Source organism: Chionomys nivalis, chromosome 4 (assembly GCF_950005125.1).
Source record: "Chionomys nivalis chromosome 4, mChiNiv1.1, whole genome shotgun sequence".
NCBI classification, from domain to species: domain Eukaryota; kingdom Metazoa; phylum Chordata; class Mammalia; order Rodentia; family Cricetidae; genus Chionomys; species Chionomys nivalis.
This window is the reverse complement of record NC_080089.1, coordinates 100,836,785-100,849,627: the sequence shown is the minus strand read 5'-3', so window position 1 is coordinate 100,849,627 and position 12,843 is coordinate 100,836,785. Positions and strand designations below refer to the sequence as shown.

General features: G+C 43.1%; 1 protein-coding gene across 1 annotated transcript in view; it reads left to right on the top strand.

The window, feature by feature from the left end:
* Window positions 1-4,424, top strand: part of Acp3 (acid phosphatase 3) — a 45,529-nt gene extending 41,105 nt beyond the window's left edge. The window contains exon 11 of the mRNA XM_057767271.1: window positions 4,251-4,424. Coding sequence (XP_057623254.1) covers window positions 4,251-4,369 — 119 coding nt within the window. The 3' untranslated portion in view covers window positions 4,370-4,424. The remainder of the gene's footprint in view (window positions 1-4,250) is intronic.
* The last annotated feature ends 8,419 nt before the right edge of the window (window positions 4,425-12,843 follow it).

Sequence of the window (12,843 nt, the reverse complement as noted above, 5' to 3'; positions counted from 1 at the left end):
GACTTACCTTTTCAGGAACTCACTATTATAGCTCAGGCTACTCAGGAGCTTAAAATCCTTCTATTTCAGCATCCCAATGATAGGATTATAGGCACATGTCATCATTCCCAGCCCTGTGAAAATAGATATTTTTCCCGAGACAAGATAAAGATGATAGATAGATAGATAGATAGATAGATAGATAGATAGATAGAGATAGAGAGATAGAAATCATTAGCATCTGTCTCTCTTCCTTATTTCCACCCAGTCTCTTCTTTCCTTCTTCAACTCTGTTCTGTTCTCTCTAACTTTATTTTAGCTCCATCTACAGCTCTAACTGACTGTCTGTTAGGCTCTAACGTTCCTAAAATTAGATTTTTCATGGCACTAAGCAGCATCCTGGTCATGAGAAAAGCACTAAACTAAAACCTGGCAGTTTATAAGTCATCATTTTTGGTGTACTTTTTAGGGAGGTTGTTTTGTGTTTGGAACATGGTTTCACATATCTCAGGCTGGCCTCAAATTCCCTATGTGATGGAAGAATGTCCTTGAGCTTCTGACCCTCCTGGCCCTGCCTCCTGAGGTATGGGTTTGTGGGTGCATCTCTACCGCCACCCAATTTATGCAGTACTGGGACTCAAACCCAGGCCTTTGATCATGCTAGGCAAGCACTCTACAAACTGAGCCACACCCTCAGTCTTTAGGTCACTAATTTTATCATTAATATTCACTAACACCTATGGCCCAGGTACTGATCTATGATCCATAAATATAAAGTTCCTGAAATGGATGGTCAATTAGAAGAAACGAGAGACAAATGATAAATGTAATGAGTATTCTGAAAGATTCAGATCACAAGTTACTGTTGGCAGAAGGGAGTGGAGGAGGATGAATGGAACTTTGAAATGTGAAGACTTCATTGAAAAGATAAGACTTGAGCAAAGACAGAAAAGGCGTGTCCCATCAGGCTGGAAGAGTATTCCGGCAATGCTAACAGCTGAAGCGATAGCACCAAGCAGGGGTGCTAAGGGCTGTTTGAAGAAAAGCTAGAAGGCCGGTGTGACTGGAAGAGAGCCGTCATCAGGACCCCAGCTTCTGCTCTGATGGACATAGCCACAGTAGACTTCCCCTGAAGGAGGAGAAGGACAAGATTTGACTTGTAAGCCTTTGGCGGCTGTGCTTAAAACAGACTGAGAAACAAGAACAGAAGCTGGGGATAGGCCTAGAGGCCATTACAGTGGTCCTGGTAATTGGGGCTAATGGAACCAGGGTGGTTGCAGAGATGGGGAGAGCCATTGATTTCTAGATTTTTTCCCCAATAGACAGGTTTTCCTGACTGAGCAGGTGTAGGATATTTAGAAAATAAAGGAATCACACAAGACTCGTTTCCCCCCTAAGCCAAGGGAGTTTTCGTCATCCAAGGAAAGGGTGTCTATGAGAAAAACCAATCTGTAGGGAGGAGGCTTGGGCTTCACTTTGGAACTTAAGGTTGAAATACCTACTGGATATCGAGGGAGCTGAAGCTCCTGCTCTCCAAGAGCCTAAATGCTGAGATTCCATCTGAAGCAGCAGGGAGCATTCAGCCTGTGCGTACAGAGCCCTTCCCGGTACATCTACACCTGCCCTAAAGCTTAGTTCATAAACTAGGCACAGTTGGAGATAGACAAGAACAGCCGATAACAAAAGGCAACAGGGTTGAAGATGTAGCTCAGCTAGTATAGCACTTACCTGCCTAGCACACTCAAGACCTAGGTTCAGTCCTCAGGTCCGCTTAAAACCCAGTGGGATAGTGCACTCCTATAATTTCAGTACTTAGAAGGTGGAGGCAGGAGGATCAGAAGTTCAAGGTGTTCCTTGGCTACACAGCCAGTTTCCAGCTACTGGACTACATGAGATCTGGTCTCAAAACCAAAACAAAGATAGAACAATTATTTAAATGTACTACAATGGAGGGCATATAAATGTACTCTCTTTCTCTCTGTTGTGTATCTTCACCCTTTACTCAAGGACAATATATTACAGCTTCTCTTCATGAATCCAATTTCCAGCATTGCTACTCTTGTCTCTTTAAACATTATTGAGAAAATTAGGGTTACATGAACACAGGCACTGAGATCCATGACAACTGCCCCATAACCAAGGTGCTGTGGTGTGATTGGTGGCAGGCAGAATATGCAGCATAGTCTTGCCAGACAAAGGATGACTCCCATCATATCCCAGATGGGACGGAGTGGGACAGCATGAGATACCATCATGCTTCCCAGAGAGGCGCAGCATTTAAAACTCAGGAGTTGTTTATTTCTGGAATTTTCCACTTAATATATTCATACAGTGGTTGACTGCCATGGGTAACTGACATTACAGGAAGTGAAGCCATAGATAAGGGAGACTCCTACATACCAAGTACACATTGCTTCTGCGTCAAGCTTGAGGTGGAAGTCATTAGTGAAGAGATGGATTTGAAATCGTGCGACTGATAAGATCCTCTGTTTCTAGGACAATAAAATCACCTGCTGAGCCTTCATCAAATGATCTGCTTCTTCATTTCCTCCCTCTGCAACAAGGTTAGGCTAAATCAGTGGTTTTCATCTGTGTTCTTAGAGCACTACAGTTCTATAGATGAGACATCAGAACCAGAAATGCTTCCCATTGCCCAAGCCAGTAAGTCATCCCATGTTTGTACAATTAAAGATGTGCGGCTGGCCATGGTAGCAGCTACCTTTATTCCCAGAACTCCAGAGGCAGAAGCAGGCAGAAGTCTAGGTCAAGGCCAGCCTGATCCACAGAGCAAGTTCCAGGGCTACAAAGAGAAACCCTGTCTTAAGCACCAACAACAGAGGTGTGCACTGAGAGATGGAGCAAGCTCATGTGGTATGTCAGCTTCGGTGAACAATGTGTGCCGGGGAGAGCAACTTTCTAATGTGTTAGTTTCTCATCTGAAATATGACCTTGTGTATCTCCTCACGGCTGTTCATCATCATCTATCAAGGGATCTTTCTCAACAATTACAGATTCACACTACTCTGTGATTATTCAATAAATGTCCCCCAAACTCAACTATGCTCAGTTTCTCCATAAAAAAAAATGCTTTTTTGAAAAATCAGTTTTAAAAGAGAGAATGGTTCCACTTATTTTAGTCAATTGCTCAAAGTGAGTCAATTCAAATTTTCCTCTGAGCTTCTGAGCCGATTCGATTCAGTTGATAATTTAACCATAGAAAAATGCATGAAATTCACTGGGGAATCTGAGGTAATAGAATTGGAAGTCTGAGCCCAGTCCATGGGGAGGGGGAGGAAGGAAAGAAGGAGGAGAGAAGAAAGGCAAAGAGGGATGAAGGAGAGAATTAGCATTATGAGAAGACCATAGTGATATGGTCTTCCATATGACTAGGATACCAGATACCAGGCAAATGCATGGTGCCTTCATAGATACCAGATACCAGGCAAATGCATGGTGCCTTCATGGATGGTGCCAGCCTTGGAGGTGCTTGGGTGAGTCATGACTTATACATAGTAAAAGTGGGCGAAAAATGGTCACATAAAGTAATCTAATGTACTTCTACATTTATTTTGTCTAGATTCTTCCATTTTAGATTAGGAAATTAAAATTTAAGGCCAAAAGCCAGTATGCTGTCACCCCCCCACACACACCGCCCCCTACCCCAGTCCATGGGGGTGAGGGGGAAGGAAGGGAAGAAGGAGGAGAGAAGGAAGGAAAAGAGGGAGGAAGGAGAGAAGTTACATTATGAGAAAACCTTAGACACTTCATTTAGTTACCTTCCCTCTGCAGTGGAGAGCTGAGGCCAAATGTCAAAGGTCATGCTGAAATTAGAACTTAAGTCCCCTCCTGACTCTGAGTTCTGTGTTCTATCCAACACTTTCTACGGAATCCAAGGCTGCTTCAGACATGCCTCCAGAATTTACCATTGAGGCATGAAAGCTAGACATGATGGCACACACTTGTAATCCCAGTACTTGGGAGGTTGAGGCAGGAGGATCAAGAGTGCAGACTAACTAATTCATCCCACCTCTGGACTGTGTGAGACTCTGTCTCACACAGCAAAAAAGCAGAAGGACAAAAGCAAAAGTTCTGTGAAAACTATATTGCTGACACAAAATAAAATACCTTTTTAAGTTTTAAATTAAGGCAAAACGTCAACAGTGATATGCGATTTTCATCTGCTTTTTAGGGCTTTCATTGAGGGGGGCGTTGTTGTGATCTCCGCCTGTTCTTAACATATTAATTTCCCATTGGTGTATTTGTCTTTGCAGTCCTGAGGGTCATCCTTGCCATTACCTTTTGCCTGGTATCTGGTATCCTAGTGATACTGCTGCTCGCCCTCATCCGCCACGGGCCCTGCTGGCAGAGAGAAGTCTATCGGAACATCTGAACAGACGGCTGACCTCCAGGGACAACATCTCTCAGTGAGGTGGCACCTTCAGGGTGGGCTTCTGCCATGTGGGCATTGAGAGTTGGTGTGAGCTCACTGCCACGGGGGCGAGTGCAGGGCTGGCAGGCTAGGTAGGTCTTCTGGCCACCGAGCTGCTCAAGGGCTATCACAGGACTCCTCTGCAAGAGCTCTTCTGTTCTTCTCTGCTCTCTCACACAGAGCTCCTGAGAGAACAAGAAACCAAATTCTAGTTCGTCTTGTGCCTGCGAAAGGAAGGGAGAGAAAATAGGACCAAGACACAGGTTAGAGCAGAGTAGGTAATCCGGAATGTTAGACTAGAAGTGGAGAGTCCATAGGAAAGTGACTTAGTTATTTACTAAACATCTCTCTCTCTCTCTCTCTCTCTCTCTCTCTCTCTCTCTCTCTCTCTCTCTCTCTTCTCTCTTCCCTCCCCTCTTTCTCTCTCTCCTCTCCCCCTCTCTTCTTTCTCTTTCTCTCTCCCTGTCTGAAAAGCAATTTAAACCCAGTGTTTGATAACTGGCAGACTTGTACCTGTACATCTAACACACACGTACATATATCCATATTCAAAATGTCTTAGGTAAGGCATTTGACTCTCACAAACTGTAATGTCTTTCACTTTAAGAATAGCTTGGGTTATTTTCTCCCAATTCCCACACAGAGAAATAACTGAAAAACCGATAAGATAAAGTCATTTTCCCCAACTCTCATGGCCTGATTTTTGTACAGTTTGTATTACCTTCACTTTAAAATTATGATCTCTTATACTCACAGGGCTGTTCATGGCCAGTATGAAATGATAATTTTTTTTTTACTTTTTTAATTTTTGGTGTAGTGCTGGAATGCAAACCCCTGGGCTTTGTGCACACTAGGAGAATGCTTTACCAATTAACTATGCCTTAGACCCTTCCCAACCATGTATCAACATAGAAAGGAAAGTACATGGGGGGCAGGGGACTGGGGAAGATTGACAATATACTGGCGTTTGGTCTTAAATTTTAATTTCCTCATCTAAAATGGAAGAATCTAGACAAGATGAATGTAGAAGTCGCATCTAGATTATCTTCTGTGAACAATTTTAGTCCACTTTTACTATGTATAAGTCATGGCCCAATTAAGCACCTCCAAGGCTGGCACCATCCATGAAGTCATTAAGGAAAAGACTAAAACTTACTTGATATCATTATATTCTACTCTGGACATACAAGCATGCAGCTGGTGATAAATTTGATCTCACTCCTCAGTCAGTTGCTCTACTTCCTTGGGGTTGCCTACAGATCTCAGAGTATACCGGATTTGGGGTGGGCTGCTGGCCCCACTGCCCACGCTCATGTGTCTTTCTGAAGACAGGCAGAAACATCTGGACTGTGGCTCCCAAGAGCATCCTCAGAATTCACTGTCTAGATGTCTTCTCTGGGATGCCGGGGTCCTTGACACCCAGCAGAAAACTCTGCTCTCCACTCAGATCCCCACCCATCCCTCAAGTCCCATGGTGCCCTACAACAAGCACTCATCTCTATAGTCTATACTTTAATATCATTCTCAACGAGCCAAAGCCATCAAAAACAAAACTTGAAGAGCATTCTCTCTCTTTCCCTCTCCCTCCCTGATATGTGTGTGTGTGTTTATGCATGTATGTATGTGGTTTTTATGCACGTTTTGCTTTCCCACGCATGCTCAGAGGACAAACAAGGATGTCACATGTCCCTTCCTATTATTCTTCTTCTTATTTCTTTAAGACACGATTTCCCACTGAGCTATTCTGGAATCCAGTAAGCGCCAGTAATCCTTCTGGTTTGTCCCCTACAGCACTGGGGTTAAAGGAATACACGGTTCACACTCAGCTTTTTACATAAGTGCTTAGGATTTGAACTCAGGTCCCCACACTTGTACAGCAAGGCCTCTTACCCATTAACCCATCTGCCCAACCCCCAGTACCTACCATCCCTCTGATTACTGTACAGAAAGCTCTCAGGCTCAGTGTCACCATCTCCTTTACCTTCTTCTGCTGGCAAACGCTATAGCCATTTTTCATACAACATAGCAGAGGGAAGAATCACAAGTGACAAAGATCTATAGAAATGAAGCAAAATGCACAGATGAACTGTAGAGTCTCTCAGAAAATAACTGGTAGTAATGCAACTTCAACAATGGGGAAGGTGAACTCCCAATACTGATAATTGCCTGGCAGGTGGGACAGATGTGACCATTCTAGTTGCCATGGTAATACTGCTGAAAGATCATCACTAGAGCTGAGATCACCTCAGCTCTGGTGTGTGTTCCTTGTCATTTGAGAGGCCTTTGTGTAGAATTCACACAAAGCAAGCATTATCGTGTTGATAATAATTACATAACAATACCAGTGATGAGTACACAGGAAAGCACCGAGACACAGGTGGGCTATCCTTAGCTTTAATGGCATAGCACTGACAGGGAATTAAATGAATATAATTGCGAAAAAATACTAGTGCTTAAGAAATGTCATACATGAGGCTCCAACATTTAACTGTCAGTCACTTGACAGCCTTTTGTACTTTTAGGGCATCTTGTCCCTGAATTTACTTGTATTTCCTATTTTCTCAACTCCCTGCCCCCCCTTTTTTTTTAAGGATTAAATTTTTTTTTATTGAAAAAAAAAATTTTCCGCCTCCTCCCTGCCTCCCATTTCCCTCCCCCTCCTCCCACCCCTCTCCCCCCTCCCCCCCCTCTTCTCTTCCCTCTCCAGTCCCAGGAGCAGTCAGGGTTCCCTGCCCTGTGGAAAGTCCAAGGTCCTCCCCCCTCCATCCATGTCTAGGAAGTTGAACATCCAAACTGTCTAGGCTCCCACAAAGCCAGAACATGAAGTAGGATCAAAACCCCATGCCATTGTCCTTGGCCTCTTGTCAGCTCTCATTGTCCGCCATGTTCAGAGAGTCCGGTTTTATCCCATGCTTTTTCAGTCACAGTCCAGCTGGCCTTGGTGAGCTCCCAATAGATCGGCCCCACTGTCTCAGTGGGTGGGTGCACCCCTCGTGGTCCTGACTTCATTGTTCATGTTCTCCCTCCTTCTGCTCCTCATTAGGATCTTGGGACCCTGCCCCTTTTCTATCTTATTCTAATAATTGTTACCTGACTGACTCCTTTTGGTCAGAGAGGCTTCTGGGTAAATGACTGTTTGAACTGTAATAACTGTTTTCTCTTTTAAAGCTCTCGACAAAAACCTCTCAAGCAATAATTCACATGCGAAATGTTGGTGCCTCAGATCAGGGCCCAGAGATACATATAGTCACACACACGGTCTTAAACATCCCACAATCAGGGTCCAGAGACACACACAGTCACACACAAGTCACACACACAGTCACACACAGTCTTAAACATCCCACAATCAGGGCCCAGAGACACACACAGTCACACACATAGTCACACACAGTCACACACACAGTCACACACACGGTCTTAAACATCCCACAATCAGGGCCCAGAGACACACACAGTCACACACACAGTCTTAAACATCCCACAGTCAGGGCCCAGAGACACATACAGTCACACATGTGGCCTTGAATGTCCCACAACCAGGGCCCAGAGACAAATACAGTTACACACATGGTCTTAAGTGTCCCACAATCAGGGCTAAGAAACCCATACAATCACACACATGGTCTTAAACATCCCACAGCCACATTTGCACATTTGTAAAGATAAACTTTTTTTTAATTAAATGCATTTTAATATAAAATTTATTTTTTAAAATGCATATAAAATATTTCAACAGGTAATTGATATTCAAAAGGTGTTCATGGAATATTTTTAAGATGTTTCTCATAACAAGTATTTAAAATCTGATACATTTTAGTTTTTCACCACCTCCCAAGTTGGAGTATCCGACTTTGAAGACTCAGTAGTGGCTAGTGGCCCCTACACTGACTAGGGCCATAGACAACAGCCTTTTTAAAGCAGAGAAAACACATTCTTTATTTGGAAAATACACTTTTGGGTCAGATGGTGGTGCCGCATCCCTTTGCCTTTAATCCCAGCACTAGGGAAGCAGAAGCGGGTGGATCTCTCTGAGCTCAAGGCCAGTCTGGTTACAAAGTGAGTTCCAGGACAGCCAGGGCTGTTACACAGAGAAACCCTAACTCAAAACAAACAAACAAACAAACACACTTTTGGTTATTGTGACAAAATGGTTGTCATCTTTAGGGCTGGAACACAGCTCACTGATGGAATGCTTGCCTACCGAAGGCAAGCCCTGAGTTCCACCCCCAGAACCACAATAAAGTAAAAATAAAAGAATTACAGGGGATTATTTTTCTCCTGTGTCTTCATTGTTTTTTACCTTTGGCCAAACTGATGAAAGATTGTCTGAAATGCTTTAGTTTTAAACCTGTCTTAAAGGTAATAGCGGAGCCCTCTTCTAACTTACCTCCTACTAAATGTTCAGTGTCTATAGAAGGAAGCCGGTAACAGAGGCAGAGGGATACCTTTTCAAGGTAAAATGGAACAAAGAGCAATGACTTCTCAAGGAAACCATTCACAAGTCATGACTTCCCACACAATTTGCTTTATAGCTAAATGAACAGAAATATGGAAATATGTTTACCATGATGAATTCTGAGCCCAAACACATCACACACACAAATACACACGCACAGGTGTTGTTTGAAACAGGTTTTCTCTGGATAGCCCTGGCTCTCCTGGAACTCGCTGTGTAAAACGGAGGAAATGAGCTGGGCACCAGCATGCATTCATTCGCCCCTCCCTACTTTCTGACTGTCATGTGACCGGCTGCTCTTGCCACCTTGACTACCCTGTCACGGTGGGCTTTACCCTTGTGCTGTGAGCCATAGCTAAACCTTTGTCACTTATATTACTTTTCTCAGAGGACTACATCACAGCAACAGGAAGAGAAGTTAAGAGAGAAGGAATCGGTGCTGTTTCCTTCTAATTCTTGCATTTGTGCAGGGCTGGATTCGATACCATGATGATGAGTTATTATAAAGAAAGTCTGTCCTTCTCTCTGTCTTTCTGTCTGGCTCTGCCCCCTATGCTCTTCCACAGCTACCTGCTACCCCACCAGAGGCCCTCCCTAAAGCAGATCCTGGCACCATGCTCTTGAATTTTCAGAACTGTGAACTAAATAAACTCTTTGTAAATTGTCTGCCTCTGGTATTTTGTCATGGCAACACCAAAACAAATCAAAGTAGCTTACGTGGAAAGCAGAAGAGAATAAGGTAGTTAAGCCAGATGCAGCGGCTGATGTCCCAGCTTGAACTCTTACTAGCCATGTGGTGATTGTCACCTAAATTTTCTACCAGTCTCCTTGTCTGTAAACTGCAGACAGCAGTGGCTCCTAGTCAAAGTATTATGATGAATAAATGAACTACTACTTACAAATGCCAGAAATGGCCCTGGGCCCTAGTGAGCAATATATTATTATTAACATAATAACATTTCATTAAATATTCAGTGTAGGATGTCAGGAATTTGTCACTGTCTGCCAAAAAACCTTATCATTCCGAATTTTACTGTTAAACAAACATGAGGTGTGATTTTTCATTAGCTCTCTATACACTCTCAAGAGTGGATTTCAATCTTCCCCCACATCTTAAAGTGACAACCATTATTAAAATGATGGAGTTTCCCTTGGAGGAGCAGCAGGGACACCAGAGATCTCATTAAAACTGTTTTTTTGATTAAGGATCTGTCTCTGAGCGAGGAGAATACTGCATTAAAGAAAGAGTAAGTGAATTTCAGCAGGAAGTCAACTGCCAACAGAACCTTCAAATAAAGTTCATTAACGTGTGAAGACAAAACCTATGCAGGAGATGCATCAAGTCGGCTCCACTGTCATGAGAGAATAAAAAAACAAAACATGGTTGGCTGTATAAAGATTTGTTATCTTGCTAAGGATAAAAAGGAATTTCTTTCTTTCTTTCTTTCTTTCTTTCTTTCTTTCTTTCTTTTTTTTTTTTGGTTTTTCGAGACAAGGTTACTCTGTGGTTTTGGAGCCTGTCCTGGAACTAGCTCTTGTAGACCAGGCTGGTCTCGAACTCACAGAGATCCGCCTGCCTCTGCCTCCCAAGTGCTGGGACAGACTAACAGTAAAGGCTGGTGGTGGTGATTTTTTTTTTTTTTACTTCCTTTAGTGTTTTGAAACATATCAACTTCTTATAATTACAGAAGTAAACTGTCACCCTCAGGCACAAATTCCATTTATCTTGAGGCTGATGAAATCAAACAGGGTGCTATCAGCAGGCGGTCTTCAGAGATGCAAGCAGGGCCTGGCCATGCCATGAGGGCAGAAAGAGAGTGGGTTTTCCGGGATGGAAGCCAGGCATTGTCTCTCCCACCAGCCTGCGGGAAAACTACCAATGTCCCTTCTTCCCAGTCATGTGGGCTCATCCTTTCTGCCTCCTACAGACTCTTCCTGGCCTCTTGAGGTTCGGGTCAGGGAGGTAAAAGCCACGTGGATGACACCTGTACTGAGTATATAGACTGTTGTCAGGTTTATGGTGGTTTGGGTCAGAACATTGAAATTGTGGCATTTAGGGGTTCTAGTGAGACCCTGCATCCTTTCTACTTTGTAAGGTATTTTTTGCCACCATTTGTAGTAGATCAAGAATAAGATGCAGGCTGGACAGCTGGCTCAGGGCCCATGAAAAGACAATTGTGGAGGGAAAAAAAGTAAATTTCAGAATTATGGATAAATACATATAAAAATTAGTATATGATAAATGTGATTTTTCTGTGAAAAATGAAAAAATAAGTTAAGTCCCAAGTGATAGAAACATATTTAAAAAAATAATTCTGGACCTTTAACAAAAATAGCTTTTAGAGGAATCATATGTTCCTACTGTTTAAAAATTACATATTTATATTTTTAAATAAAATTATACATAGAAAACAAAACAGAAATATTAAGAAAATCAAGTGATTGAGAGTTTCAAGTCAGATATGGAAAAATGGAAAGCGGGAAGGGTAGAAGGCGACACAACGACAGACACAGAGATCAGAAGTTTTTATGGAGTTAAGTGGTGTTTGGGCAGGAAAGAGCTAAAAGTGTAGAGGAGCAGAGGGTTTGCTCAGAAACTTTAATGTTTTAAAGACAGGTTCTCAGTTTGTAGTCTTAGCTAGCCTAGAATTCACTATATAGACCAGGCTGAACTTGAACTCACAGACATTGGCCTGTCTCTGGCTTTGATTAAAGGTGTGCAATACCATACCTGGCTATTTTAGATTTTTACTTCTATAATGGATTATAAACAGAGGCAGAGCTTTTCTTTGTGTCCTATTTGCCCAGTCCCAAATAATCACACAAATGCTTATATTAATTACAAAATGTTTGGCCTGTAGTTCAGGCTTATTATTAAATAGCTCTTACAACTTAAACCATATTCATCTACATTTTTCCACGTGGCTTCATGGCTTTACCTGTTCTCTAGCATCTTGCTTCCACCTCCCTGGACTCTGCCCTTCTCTTCTCTGTATTTTCAGTTTGCCTTTCCCACCTGTCCTTATTCTGCCTTGCTATAGGCCAAATCAGCTTATTAACCAATGAGAGGAATACATATTTACAGCATACAGGAGAATTATTCAACAGCAATGGATCACACTTCTGGTTACAAAGCACAATCCCATGTAGTCATTAGTATTGAATTCAAGCAAGAATATCTTGAGTAATCATCTACAAGGCCACCAACAGCCTATGGGGAAAGTGCCAGAACTGAGGAATATGAGGGACTGAGACCCAGCTACTGACATCCCTAGAGAAGCCAAGAGATCATGGGGACTTGACAGCCAGCCCTAACCTGATTGACTGCTCTGATTGATTGCACTGTTCAATTAGTGACGCTTACCCCAGAGAGCTCAGACCTGTGTAATAATTTACACATAACTGCCCTGTGATGGCGGGGGAAACTTAATATGGTACCAGGCATCCCTTAAGGGCCATTGATCTTTGCCCTGGATTGCCAGTGAGGTCTGAGTGGCCTGCAGGCGAGGTAAGAATAGGATAACGTGTTCCTGCTTTTGTGAACTTGCTGACCGTTGTGGGAGTGAGATGAAATGGTCCTTTTATTACTATCCACCAGGAAAGGAGACAGCTGAGAGAAACAGAACAATTTTCTTGCCCAGCCACGGATTCCATAGATAACTATAATGTCTGCCTTTTATGTCCACCTTCATGAACTCTTCCCTTTGTCCCCTTGCTGTTGGGCTCTAAGGCCCCTGTCCTTCTGCTAGCAGTAAGAATAAATCTATTTACTCTAAGTTTGAACTGAGTCTAAGTCTTTGGTCTTTCCCAGTGGGTTGGAATACCACGAGATGGCACGGGGGGCAGCCCCAGCATTCCCAAGGCAGACTGGCTGGGAGCGGAGCAGGGATAAGGGCCTGGGTTTGCCAAGGAAGGTTGGTTAGGGTGTCAGAGCTGGACTATAACTATAGATTTCAAGTTTTCAGATGTTGTGGTT